General features: G+C 36.8%; 1 protein-coding gene across 3 annotated transcripts in view; it reads right to left on the minus strand.

Moving 5' to 3' along the window:
• LOC116463621 (retinal dehydrogenase 2) overlaps positions 1-14,800 on the minus strand; it is a 125,523-nt gene that overhangs the window by 44,395 nt on the left and 66,328 nt on the right. For all 3 annotated transcript variants that reach the window (XM_058434767.1, XM_032146799.2, XM_058434768.1), the window contains exon 5: positions 39-100. In XM_058434767.1, the coding sequence (XP_058290750.1) occupies positions 39-100 (62 nt within the window). The remainder of the gene's footprint in view (positions 1-38; positions 101-14,800) is intronic.

Consider the following 14,800-nt stretch of genomic DNA (forward strand, 5'->3'; position numbering starts at 1 on the left):
AATGAAAATAAATACGAGGTGCGAGGAGATACACTCACTGGGATGATCTGTCCACACACTCCAATGGGTTCATGTCTTGTAAAGGTAAAATAGTCTCCATCTGAAAGAAAAAAGCATTGTCACTCCCAGAAAGTTTAGATTAGGAAAAAAAATGCAAAGGGAGAACTTTGGTGGCTGCAAAAAAAAAAAAAAAACACCAGAAATAAACTTGAAAAAACATCCTACTCAACCATGCATGAAAGCTGGTAGACGCCTAACAAACACTGGACACAGCATATCTTTGGATGCATCTCTCAGACACCCAAATGCAATACTGAGGAAAGGATCTCTAAGGCAAAATGAAGGACAAATTTATGATATGAGAAGTCCTCAGGGTGGCAGAGGGGAGAGCTGAAAAATATGTAAAAACTGAATTTTATGTTAAATATTAAAATAACATGTAGAACAGTTGTTTGATTTAAAAACTGAGTCAACAAACCTTAAAATAACTTTCTGAAGTATTAAAATAAACTAAGTAAAATGCTATTGGGCAAATTTAAAATGCTCGGCAACTGGAAAAAGCGAGGAGTAAAAGATATATTTCATAACTCAATCCAGGTGTCAAAATGTACTTCCTGGGTAGTGGTGAGACATAGGCATGTCCAGGGCTATTTAAAGAAGGTAAAAGTCCATTTCTAAAAAGAACTCCATCAATAATCCAAAGCGTCTGCCCCCAAACTAGACATAGAAATGAGAATGTCCTAGGGGCTAAAAGAAAAAGAGCTTGAGAAAAACTTATAACCTTGTTTTCCTTACAGGAGTAATAGGCAACTGAAATAATTATACAGGAAGTCCAAACCAAATTCTTCTTTAGGAAAATGTCATTGCTTTTATCTGAATTATTTTAAATGGTTAATTAAAATTACCAAAGAATGGCTCATTTTTAGCAGATAGCTTTTCATTTTAAATACTGGGCAAAGTCTTTATTTTTGCCTCCACTGCCGGCCCTTAGGCCACTTCACTGATACTCGTTTTCTCTCTCAAAAGCAGTCCCCTAAGGCAAGTGAAAACACTCAGCTAATATTCATGAAAGCATAACTATTACGGGTGGAAATGAAGGTGGGGACAGGAGGACTGTGTGGGTTGGGACAAGAGAAGCGATATGAATCAGATTTTTTATCACTGTCTCTCAACACACCTAAATCACATTTATCGCACAAAATTGTTTTGACATATTCAAAATTATTTATTTTTTAAATAATTAAAGTCTTGGCTTCTCTCTCTCTTACTCTCCCAGTGTCACTCTCTATCCTCCGGATCCCTGATCTCTACCTCCTCTTTCCATAATTATCTGTTTCCTCTTTTCAAGGAACTTTTATTCACATACAAGTATTTATAGGATCCTTTTATCCTCCTCTTTTTTTTTTTATACAAAAGGGATATTATTCTGTCTTTTATATTTTGTTCCCCCCCTCCCCTTTTTTTATTTCCTATAAAGCTAGGACGTCTTTTTAGTGGCTGCAGGTTATTCCATGGGCTCAATAAACAATGTTACTACTGTAAATCCTCCTAAGGGACACAGAAGTCACTTTCAGTTTAGGCTATTATAAATAATGCTGCAAAGACTATCATTACATACATATCTTTTCATATCTGTGGAATTTCTTGATCTAAGTGTATGTACATTTCACATTTTCAAAAATATTGCCAAACCACCCTTCAGAAAAGTTTAACAATTCATAACTTCAACAACATGCTATTTTTCCTACTCTTTAACATTGAGGTTTTTCCAACATTTTCATTTCAGCTAATCTGATAGCTGGAAAACCGCAACTTGCTTTGATTTATGTTTAATGATAGAGTGAACATCTTTTCATGCTTATATTGCTTGCTATTTTTCTATTGGGTTATTCTTTTTAGCCATTTGAAGAGCTCTATGGATATTAAGGAAATTAGGCCTCTGTCATAATATTGCAAAGATTTTTCCCCAATCTGCTACTTATCTCTTGACTTTGTTTTATGTATATTTTAAATGGAAGAAATTCAGAAGTAGGCTGGATTCTGCAACTGTATGAAATTATTTTAAAATATCTATTACAAGAAAAAATAGCGAAGATGTTGCAACTGTCCATACGATGACAGTATGAAGTCTGAGTAATACTTTAAACATCAAATTAACTATTTAGCTATGTATGCAGATAACTGAAGAATCTTCTGGATATCATTCTTTACAAGACTACAAGTTACCATGCTTCTTCAATTTATAAATCTCTGAAAAGGTTTTTCATGAGGAGCAACACCACTGATCGATAAGCTAGAGTTTCATTTGCAAGAAAATCTTCTGCAACTGAACTAAGTTGGTTAAGGTGATGGGTTCAGGTGGATAGTCACAGACCACAGAATCAGAGAGTAATGTCAAGATAGAGTGCAAATGGGGCTGAAGAAAAAAATGGGAAGATGAATAGAAGAGCACACGTTTTTATTTTAGCACATGTAGGAACCTGGAATGGTTCAGAAAAAAAACTCAGAAGGCAACCACACAAGCACGGCATGGCAATTCATAAACCATTTCCCCCTACACATTTTATGATGCTTAGAAATTTAGTTGTTTTACTTGAATAATATCAAAAGTTACTGAAAAAAGTGAAAGGGAAGAAAATGTAGACAAAAATCTTAAAAGTCTGACCTCATGAGGAATTGAGTTTGACTCCATAATTGTGTCTCAAGAGAAACTGTGTTATGAGGAATTAAAACTCTCCTGGATAAACTGTCCACATATTTGAAAAACATTTAGCTACAGGCTAACATAACTCTAGTCCCTACAGTTAGTCTAAGTAGTAAATTTAAAAATAAAGGCTATTTTTGTGCTTGAACTCTTCCCAAAAGAGCACCGAGCTGAAGGGACAAAGAAAGGAGCCTACTTTCAGTAAAATTCAACATTTCTTCACGTTAAAAACTCTCAATAAACTAGAGATATTGATGGAACATACCTCAAAATAATTAAGAGCCATTTATGACAAACTCACAGCCAATATCATACCGAACAGGCAAAAGCTGGAAGCATTCCCCTTGAAAACTAGCACAAGACAAGGATGCCCTATCTCACCACTCCTATTCAACATAGTATTGGGAAGTTCTGGCCAGTTCTTTCTCAGGCAAGAGAAAGAAATAAAGGGCATTCAAATAGGAAGAGAGGAAGTAAAACTGTCTCTGTTTGCAGATGACATGGTCCTATATCTAGAAAACACCATTGTCTCAGCACAAAAGCTTCTTAAGCTCATAAGCAACTTCAACTAAGTCTCAGGATACAGAATCAATGTGCAAAAATCACAACCATTCCTATATACCAACAATAGACAAACAGAGAGCTAAATGATGAATAAACTCCCATTCGTAATTGCTACAAAGAGAATAAAGTACCTAAGAAATACAGCTAATAAAGGAAGTGAAGGACCTCTTCAAGGAGAACTACAAACCACTAATCAGGGAAATCAGAGAGGATACAAACAAATGGAAAAACATTCCATGCTCATGGATAGGAAGAATCAATACCATGAAAATGGCCATAATGCCCAAAGTGATTTAAAAATTCAATGCTATTCTCATTAAACTACCACTGACATTCTTCACAGAATTAGAAGAAATGACTTTAAATTTCATATGTAACCTAAAGAGCTCATATAGCCAAGACAATCCTAAGCAAAAAGAACAAAGCTGGAGGCATCATGCTACCTGACTTCAAACTATACTACAAGGTACAGTAACCAAAACAACATGGTACTGGTACAAAAACAGACACATAGACCAATGGAACAGAATAGAGAAATCAGAAATAAGACCACACATCTACAACCATCTGATCTTCGACAAACCTGACTAAAACAAACAATGGGGAAAGGATTCTCTATTTAATAAATGGTGCTAGGAGAACTAGCTAGCCATATGCAGAAAATTGAAACTGGACCCCTTCCTTACATCTTATACAAAAATTACCTCAAGATGAATTAAAGACTTAAGTGTAAAACCCAAAAATATAAAAACTCTAGAAGAAAATCTAGGCAATACCATTCAGGACATGGGCACAGGCAAAGATTTCATGATGCAAATGTCAAAAGCAATTGCAACAAAAGCAAAAATTGACAATTTGGATCTAATTAAACAAAAGAGCTTCTGCACAGCAAAAGAACTATCAGAGTGAACAGCCTACAGAATGGGAGAAATTTTTTGCAATCTATGCATCTGGCAAAGGTCTAATATCCAGAATCTACAAGGAATTTAAACAAATTTACAAGAAAAAAATAACCCCATTAAAAAGTGGGCAAAAGGACATGAACAGACACTTCTCAAAAGAAGACAGTCATGCATCCAACAAACATATGAAAAAAAACTCATCATCAATGATCATTAGAGAAATGCAATCGAAACCATCTCACACCACTCAGAATCACAATTATTAAAAAGTCAAGAAACAACAGATGCTGGCAAAGGTGTGGAGAAATAGGAACACTGTTCCTATTTCCCACTTTGTTTACATTCCCACTGTTGGTGGGAATGTAAATTAGTTCAACCATTGTGGAAGACAGTGTGGCAATTCCTCAAAGACCTAGAACCAGAAATACCATTTTACCCAGCAATCCCATTACTGAGTATATACCCAAAGGAACATAAATCATTCTGTTATAAAGATACATGCATGCCTATGTTCACTGCAGCACTATTCACAATAGCAAAGACATGGAATCAACCCAAATCCCCATCAATGATAGACTGGATAAAGAGAATGTGGTATATATACATCAAAGAATACTATGCAGCCATAAAAAGGAATGGGATCATGACGTCTGCAGGGACAATAGATGGAGCTGGAAACCTTTAACACAGGAACTAACTAACACAGGAACAGAAAACCGAACATCACATGTTTTCATGTATTGGGGGAGCTGAACACACATGGACACAGGAAGGGGAACAACAGACACTGTCACCTTTCTGGGGAGGGGCGGGGGAAGGCAGAACATCAGGATAAATAGCTAATGCATGCTGGGCTTAATACCTAGGTGACGGGTTGATAGGTGCAGCAAACCACCATGGCACACGTTTACCTGTGTAACAAACCTGCACAGGTAATCCAGAACTAAAATAAAGGGCCCTAGACCTTGTAATTTCAGTTTGCATTTTCACATGGATGGTGAAAGATGACACCCCTAGTCTGATCTGGGGTGCCTGACAAACACAAGAGCTAAGCCTCCTGTGGGCACCTTCAGCTAGGGCTAACAGCACCCCAGAAGTCATTCACAGCTACTAAGACCCTACTATGAATCCCACTGAGCTTCTAAATCAGGGTTACCATAAGACCAGTTATAAAACCCACCTTCATAATTTTCGCCATTTCCAAGTATCATTTGCTCTATCATTTACTTAATTTCTGTTAAATTAACTCACCTGTTAAAAATATGTAAATAGCTACCTGTTAGCCTTACCTTAAGGAAAATCTAAAATCTAAAATAACAGGTTTCATGGGCTGGTAATATTTTCTTCTAATATTCTTCAAACCAAGTAATTAAAATTTAAAAAAAAAGTTTACTTGTTTACTATATAGAATCATCTTGAATGCTACCAGTGATACATGGGATGCTATATGGTGATTCTCAAACTTGAATGTACACACTAAGCAACTGGAGATCTTGTGAAAATACAGATTCTCAATCAACAGGTCTAGGATGAGACCAGAGAGTCTGCATTTCTACATGCTCCCAGCTGAGGCTCATGCTTCTGATCCACAGACCACACTCTGAGTAGCAAGATCAGGAGCGTAAAGGAGAGTCCACATGTATTATGATGCCCTATGGTTGCTTCACAGTTGTCTGCCTTCATTTTTATTTATCTTTTGTCTCTCTAATAACTCTACTAATTTTCCTGAAAGGAGTATATAGTGTAGGAGAATCTGATCTGTATTTTTAATACTTTAAAATTGTTAAAAAAAGAATGAAAACACTATTAGAATTTATGTAGAGCTTTATAATTTTCACATCCTTATCTCATTTTACACTCAAAACTATGAAAAAAAATAAGCAACTATCATTATCAGCATTTTATAAACAGAGAAAATATGGCACAGAGAGGTTAAGTCCAAAGTGGTACCACTGGTTGAGGCTCCTGGACTTGGATCTGGGTCTTCAGACTTCAAGTTCTTTACCCATAAAAACGTATTAATGACTCTTGTGACGAAGGTGTTGGATTTAGGTGGATAATCACAAATCACAGAATTAGAGTATAATGTCAAGAACAATCACAAATGGGGTAAAAATAAACAAAGAAAAAAACCCAATGGCAACTCTTTTGTGAATATGAACACAGAACACATGGAAACTTGTTATAAAGGGAACACTACAGAGAAACATTCCCTGGAATAAGTGAGCCCAGGACTGAGCGCCTCTCTCCCTTTCATCTAGGCAGAGCCAACTCAAAGTGGAAGACAGAGTGTTAATTCTCCCTCTCATCTATACCTCAGATGATACATAATGAGTGCTCTTCTCTGCCTGGAAAAAAAATTAAAGCCAATTTTCTATCTTTTATGCTAACAATGCTCTCTCAGTATGGCAGGATGACTTAAAAGGTTGTTTCCTTCATTTCTCTAGCTTTGTGCTGTAAGCTCAACAGCCTGATATAAAAACAGTCTCCACCCAAATTCAGATACTCTGTTGTAGAGTATGAATGGTTTTGGATCTTCTTAGCAAATATGAGGGATTACAGAGAGCGCTCAGACTTAGCATAAAAAAGGACTGCATTTGATGAGGACACCAGAAAATGTTCTGGATACCACATTGTAGGTCAATAGGTTAGAACACAACTATGATAGAGAAAACTAAAGAAGAGATGAGAGATCAAAACAAATACTAAGTCACATATGTAGGACTTTTGATCTGTCTCTTTTCCCTTTCACTCAGAAGGTAAAATGCAGACTAACAGATATTGCTCCTAAAGGAGGGTTATTTTAAGACCCAGTCAGAGGTAACTTTTCTGATGAGTTTTGATACCTGGGTGCTTTTAATGACCAAAGAGTAGTTTACAACTTATGAAAAATATAAAAATCTTACAATTAAATACTTCATTATGCTATGAATTTGGCTGAGCCGTGAATTAAATTTTACTGAGAATGTGTGCATTGAGCCATTTCTATAATTATATTAAGACAAGCCTTTGTTCCTAGAGATCAACAGTACAATAAGCCTCTACTATATTTGTGAACTACTGAGCCACTGTTCTATGTTTTTTGATGGGGGCTTATCAAACTACACAGAAGAGAGAGCAAAATTTAGTTAATTAGAAAAATTTAATTATTTGGATAATTCATTCAAGGCAAACATTACTTCTTAAATCAGATTTTATAGTTGCCTGAAAGAAACTGACGGAATTTTTAGTCTCATAAAAATATCTCACATTGGCACATCCTATATATTAATATAAACTAGAGTGAGTATGACTAAGCAATCTGTAAATAGTGATAAAATCAGAAGAATCTGAAATGTGCCAGAAATTGAGAAATTTGTCAAATATGGACGTCAAATAGCTTCCAATTATAACACTAAGAACACTACAAGAACTGTAGCAAATTTTATATACCTAGTAACAATAAAAATGATTTTATTCAATAGCATAAAAATCTGTAACACAATTCAGTGAATGAAGGTCATTGTCCAATCCCTAATTTGTAGACAGAATTACCTTTCAAGGAGCTGGCAATCCTTTGATGAGCACGGTATTAAAACATGAGATGATTACATTGAACTATTCCATTATGTATGTACTGTAGCAGATTCCCATCATGTTGATGTTGAAGAACAGACCTCACCCAACATTTTATAACTATGATGATAAACTCTATAAATGCCTATACAAAAGATGAAACTGTATGTTAGTATGAAGTGTACTGATGCTTTTCTTCCCAGAAGACTGCTGGTAGTTTCTAAGAAGTTAGATTATGTTCCTGAGTCTGTCATGAAGATAGCTTAGCTCTACGACTATTCCACTACATGATCGTAACAAAAGTTAGTTTACTTCTCTGGACCTTCTCTGTAAAATGAGGAGATCAGCCTTAGGGATCCCTGAGGTCCTTTTCAGCTTCAACCTCTTAAAGAGGTTCCTGTGAAGCTGACTTCATGACCTCCTGTCACAATCAATTCAGGTCCCACTAACAAGCAAGCCCTGGTTGTTGTTAGGTGGGCAGAGCAAATCACCCCTCACTCTTACTCCGATGGAACAAGAATACTTCAGATTTCACCCTATGCATTTGTTAATAACAATAAACCAGATCAAACTGATTCAAGGCAAAATCTTAGGATCTGAATCAATAACTTTGTGTATTTGTATCCTATTCTTTAACAGATGAAACTGGAAGAGGGTGAAATGGAAAATTATATATGACCTGGGTAGTTTTTAACCTTTTCTATATGCTAATATATCATAAGTCCATTTTAATATCAGAATTCAGCTTGAAACATGGACTTTTTTTCTGCTTACATAAAATCAGTAAAATCAACACTTGCTACAGAGAAAAATCTAAGGCAATACAAATTAGCTTCCATTTCTCTCTAAGTAAATGAAAAACAAGCTTTGATCCTTCCTTCATCACAAAGAGGTTGTAGACATGAGAGGAGAAGAGGATTTGAATACAGGTTAAAAATACTCAAAATGGAGAAAACAATACTTTGCTTTAGGGCTTCTATAACATTAGCGATAATGTAACAGGTAAAAAGTGTTCCATAGGTCATAGTAATGATTATTATTTATCATCATAATTAGGCACTGCCATTGTAAAAGGGTCAAGGCATAGGATTTATGGTCAGAGACAATGGCTCCATTGGGTACCATGGCAGGAAATAATGGATAGTGTTGTAAAGGAAACAACATCAAGACTCTTGTGAATCAAGCTAATATTGCATAATTGTGCAATAACATCCAGCTGTGGGCCTTGAGTGGAACAGAATGAAGAGTGGTGGGAGAAATTTCCAATTCAGAGACAGAAGCAGCCACCCACTTTTTCATTGCTCAAAAGTGGTCATGAGATAACCCTTTTGTCTCCTTCCCAAATATTCTAGTTGAAGCTACCCTTTACGGGGAGAAGTTAAGCAGGTATTTGCTCTCTCTAACTGATTATCCATTTGTAGTCAAAGCGAAATCTATCCTTTATGGGGAGAAATCAGGCAAGTATTTGCTGTCTCTAACTGATTATCCATTTGTAGTCAAAGTGCTCTTTCTAAAATGCAATTTTTCAAATAGATTCAAGGGGTTTATGTGCAGATTTGTTACATGGATATATTGCATAACTATGAGCCTTGGGCTTCTAGTGTGCCCATCACCAGAATAGTCAACGTGGTACCCAACAGGTAGTTTTCAATCCTCAGCCTCCTCTCACTCTCCCTCCTTTTGAAGGCTCCCAATGTCTATTAGGTCTCTCCATATGTCCATGTTTACCCACTGCTTAGCTCTCACTTATAAGTGAAAGCATGTGGTATTCGTTTCTGTTTCTGGGTTATTTCACTTATTTCAGTATAATGGCCTCCAACCCCATCCATGTTGCTGCAAAAGAAATGATTTCATAATTTTTATGGCTGTGTAGTATCCCATGATTTGTGTATATATATATACACACACACACACACATATATACATATATATATATATATATGTATATATTTTATCCAGTCATCCATTGAAAGGCACTTAGGTTCATTTTATTTACAATAGCCCCCCCCCCAAAATACCTAAGAATATTTAATTAAGAAGGTGAAGGATCTCTACAAGGAGAACTACAAAACATTAATGAAAAAAATCACCGATGACACAAATGGAATAACACCCCATGTTCATGGATTAGAAGACTCAATATTGTTAAAATGACCATACTGTCCAAAGCAATATACAGATTTGATGCAATTCCTAAAATGTAATTTTGATCAAGGCACTCACCTATTTAATTTGGTGACTCACTATTGCCTACAGAATAAAACTTGTAGCATGGCTGACCCAGACTCAGGGCTCTACTGTCTTTTATATCTGCCTATACTTTTAGATCCGCTAACACATGGTACTCTCCTCCCTTCATGCTTTGTGCCAGCTATTCTCACTGCCTGTAATGTCCCTGACTCCATCTTCACTTAACTTGTCCTTCAGGTTATCACTTAGACATCCCACCACCCTCTCCAGGAGGCCTTAATACTAGGAGATGCCTCTCCTATGGTGTCCCACCAAATTTCATGCTTCCATATTTAAATAGATCACACTATATTGCAGTTGCTTGTCTACTTGTTTTTCTTACTGTCCTATAAACATCTTAGTTATTTGCCTTTGTAACCCCAATGCCTAACACAGGAGCTGAAATATAGCAGATGCTAAAAAAATCTGTTGAATGAATGAATGTATGAAGAAATGGGTGAAGGAATAAGAGATCAAAGCTGATGCCACAGAAAGGAGGTAAAAGCAAATCCCTTCCAATTACATGATACCTTTCCCTAGCCTTCCCAGAACGGAATGAGTCAAAGACATAATGGCGTATTTCTTCCCATTCTTTTTGGTTGTTTAGTGTTAGAGATGTTATGCTGGATGAACCATGGAGTATAATTCAATGTTGCAGAGCAGTCTTACATCTAAAAATTTAACAACAAAAAATCCCATTTCAGGTTCTTTTTTTATCGGTGACCAAACAGAATTGTGTGATTATCTCTGACACTCACTATGAAAGCCCCCTTTACCCATATGATTAGGAACTAGGCAGGGAGATCCCCACCTCAAGTGTTCCAGAACATTTAAGCCTCATAAATGCTATCTTGAGAAAAGCAGGCTCTAGATACAGTTGATTTTCATTATTTGTGGATTCCATATTTAAGAACTTGCCTACTACCTAAAATTTATTTGTAACCCAAAGTACGGAGTGTTCTCAGAATCATTTATGGGCATGTATATCCAAAGCAGGGATTTTCTTTATTTCAATAGTTTTGGGAGTACAGGTGGTGTTTGGTTACATGGATAAGTTCTTTAGCGGTGGTTTCCAAGATTTTGGTGCATCTGTCACCTGAGTAGTGTACACTGTACCCAGTACAGTAGTAGTCTTTTATCACTCACCCCACTCCCATCCTTCCCCAAAGTCCATTACATCATTCTTATGCCTTTACATCCTCATAGCTTAGCACTTACTTAGAAGTGAGAATATAAGATATTTGGTTTTCCATTCCTGAGTTACTTCACTTAGAATAATGGCCTCCAGCTCCACCCAAGATGTTGCAAAGGCCATTATTTCATTCCGTTTTATGTCAGGGTAGTATTCCCTGGTGCATATTTACCACACCTTCTTTATCCACTCATTGGCTGATGCGCAGTTAGGTTGGTACCATATTTTTGCAGTTTCAAATTGTACTACTATAGACATGCATGTGCATATGTCTTTTTCATATAATGACTTATTTTCCCTGGGTAGGTACACCCAGTAGTGGGATTGCTGGACCAAATGGTAGTTCTACTTTTAGTTTTTTAATGAATCTCCATACTGTTTTCCGTAGTGATTGTACTAGTTTACATTCCCAACCAGCAGTGTAAAAGCATTCCCTCTCACCACATACATTCCAACATCTATTTTTTTTATTTTTAAATTATGGACATTTTTTTTGCAGTAATGAGGTGGTTCAACTGTGGTTTTAATTTGCATTTCCCCAAAGCGGGGAAAATTTTGAGTCACCTGATGCACAAATTCCCAGCTGAGGTTGAACAAGGTGACACTCTGCCTTCTTGCTTCAGCTCTCATATTGTTAAAAAAAAAAAAAAAAAAAAAAAGGTGTCCTTTTTTGTGGTCTTAGTGCCACATTTTTCGTATTTTTGTGCCTTTTGTTCACAATTTTGCTGTTTAAAATGGCCCCTAAGCATAGTGTTGAGTGCTGTCTAGTGTTCCTAAGTGCAAGAAGGCTGTAATGTGCCTTACAGAGAAAATACATGTGTCAGACAAGCTTCATTCACGCATCAGTTATAGTACTTTTGTCTGGTTGGCCATGAGTTCAGTGTTCATAAATTGACAATATATGTTAAACAAAGGATCTTTCAACAGAAACACATAAATCAAGGCCGTTCTCTGATCAACAGACAAGAATGTTGTGATCAGAAGCTCACAGGAACCTAATCTTGTATTTCCCCTAGGAGCAATAGTTCAGTATTTGCTAATTCCGTGTTCATGACAACTTTATAAAACATAACTACTATGAATGATGAGAATAAACCATATATTAGTATAAAAATCTGCACTGGGTTAAAGACTTCATCAGGGCCACCTTCCTGCCTTGCTGAACCAATCTCCATAAGAAGAGAATTTATTATGGCTTAGGCAGAAAAACACTTAAGCTTGAATCTCAGGTCTCCCACTTATTAGCCATATGACCTTCTTCAAGACACTAAACCCTTGCAGTCTTATTTTCTTAGATGTAAAATAGGTAAAATACCATTTAAAATCCAGACTATCTCATCAGATCACACACAGAATCACATAGATATTGTACATAAAAGAATATTTTATACTTTTAAATTCTATGCAAATATAAAGTACATTATTTCTTTATAATTCCAAACATAAAATTAGGTAGGAAAATGCATTTAGCACAATAAAGATCTCATGGTTAAAGACTAATGGACTTTCTATATTCCAGACTTCACTGTGAAAAAAAAAAAGCCAAGCACGCAGAGACAAAATGAAGCTGATGTTAAATTATGGAGTTACAAAAAATACAAATGTATTAATTTACTTAACAAATCTGAGAACAAGTGAATAATTATGATTACGATACCCCTTTCTGTGATCTTCTCCTATGACTCCCCTGATTTAGTCCAGCTACATTCACTAAGCACTAGACTAGCCAAAGACATTGTTGGCTGAATTCTAAGTGGCCTCTAGGCAAGCCCAAATTTATCTAAAACTGGAACAGAGAGGAAAGGTGCCAAGTTAACCTCTACCTCCATCCTTCCCTCATCTGTTTGAGATACCATGGAGAGAGCTCTTATGACCCAAACTTCAGCCTCCTGAGAATTCTGCCTACAGGCCTGATGGCAGGGAGAGTACCTCATCCTAGTATGACTCTAAATGGACTTTCAGAAAAACTTTTTAGTTTTGGGAAACAAAAAGTTACTTAGAGTTTAAGAGAATTCTTCATTTTTTTTCCTTCATTGGCTGAACAACAGTTAATGAGTAAAGTTGGGAAAGACTACTGTGAGAGCCCTGTGAGAGCCTTTTCTATGCCCTGTATTTATAACTCGTAGATAAGCATCCACAGGATCTCCAAAACGCATCAGATGAAAACAGTGAGGCTTATGGGCCAACCACCTCTATTGCCAGATCAAGTTACATTAAAGCTTCAAACATTATCAGGGATACCAATCAATATTTAGCTTTATCTAATCAGGATCTTCCCTCCTGAGGAAGTAAAAGAAAACCAAGATACTGTTAGGCCAAATAGAGATCTATGCGCATTGCCTTCTGTTTCACAATCTTCCTCAGAGCTTTGTAAATGGTTTGAAAAGATATTTAAATGCCTAAAACATATTTGTTGTTTTAATAATGAAATGACAGGTGGAGTGGGGACCAAAAAAACCAACAACTAGGGACTTTGAGCTTGTTAATTTACCTTTCTGTACTGATAGGCGACAGGCCCGCCTAAAAAGACTGACATGTGTCCCATTGTTGACAAAGGTTTTAATTCTCAGGCCCTCTAATAGGTATGCTCATAATGAATAGTGACTTTCTACCTCACTTAGGCCATCCCCACATCTTGCAAGTGATGCTGGAGAACAGCTGTCCTGTAATATCCTTAGAGTCAGAACAGAACTAAGATTCTGACTTTCCCCAAGAGCAATCTTCTCCACCCTTCTCAGTCAGTTGAACAAGGGAGAAACCTCTGGATGGAAGGGAAGAGCCCCTACAATCAGAAACCCATTTTCTAAAAACTAACATTCCACATGTCATCATCATTTGTGGGGGCAATTTAAAAAATAATCCTTGGAAGTCTTGTCTCTAAACCATCTCCATTCTCACTGTAAATTATTCTTCCCTTGTCATACCACACCTACATGAGGCATCACAACAGCCACCTAACTTGGTTCTGCTGTGTCCTCTCCTTGCTACTCAATGCGGAGGACCAGCAGCTGGTTAGACATGCAGAGTCTCAGGCCCCACCCCAGACCTATTCAGTCAAAAACTGCACTTGAGAAAGACCCTTGGTGATTCGTGCGCACATTAAATTGGAGAAGAACTGTTCCCAGCCATCCACACTATCAGCCAAACCACTCCCTTTTTTAGTAAATCAGTACTGCTCAGCCTGGCTAGGAAGGCCCAAAAGAGATACTTCAAAGTCCTCAGCATTACTTTCCAATCCTGCTACTATGCACTCTCCATGGAAAGCAGACTGCCTTCTGGAGAACACAGGTAGAGCACTTGGCACAGTGCTAAGTGGCATCTAGTATCCACTCAATAAATGTGCATTTCCTTTCCTTATGTCTATTCACCATTCCCTATCTCTTTCAGTCCATCCCTTTCCTATAAGGATATCTCTTCCTCCTAGGATCTATTTTGAATTATCTAATGAAGTGATTACAAGCCTAGGTTCTAAAGTCAAAGTTTTAGCTCTAAAACTTACTTACTCTGTGAATTAGGAAAACTAATTTTACTTCGCCAGACCTCTTTCCACTTTTGTAAACCGAAGATGTTTATAACAGTGCCTTTCTCTTGGGGATGCTGTGAAAGCACTCAATTGGTATTAGCTATCATTAGTATTCAAGCACAGATAAACAT

Source organism: Hylobates moloch, unplaced genomic scaffold (genome assembly GCF_009828535.3).
Source record: "Hylobates moloch isolate HMO894 unplaced genomic scaffold, HMol_V3 SCAFFOLD_45, whole genome shotgun sequence".
In the NCBI taxonomy this organism is placed as follows: domain Eukaryota; kingdom Metazoa; phylum Chordata; class Mammalia; order Primates; family Hylobatidae; genus Hylobates; species Hylobates moloch.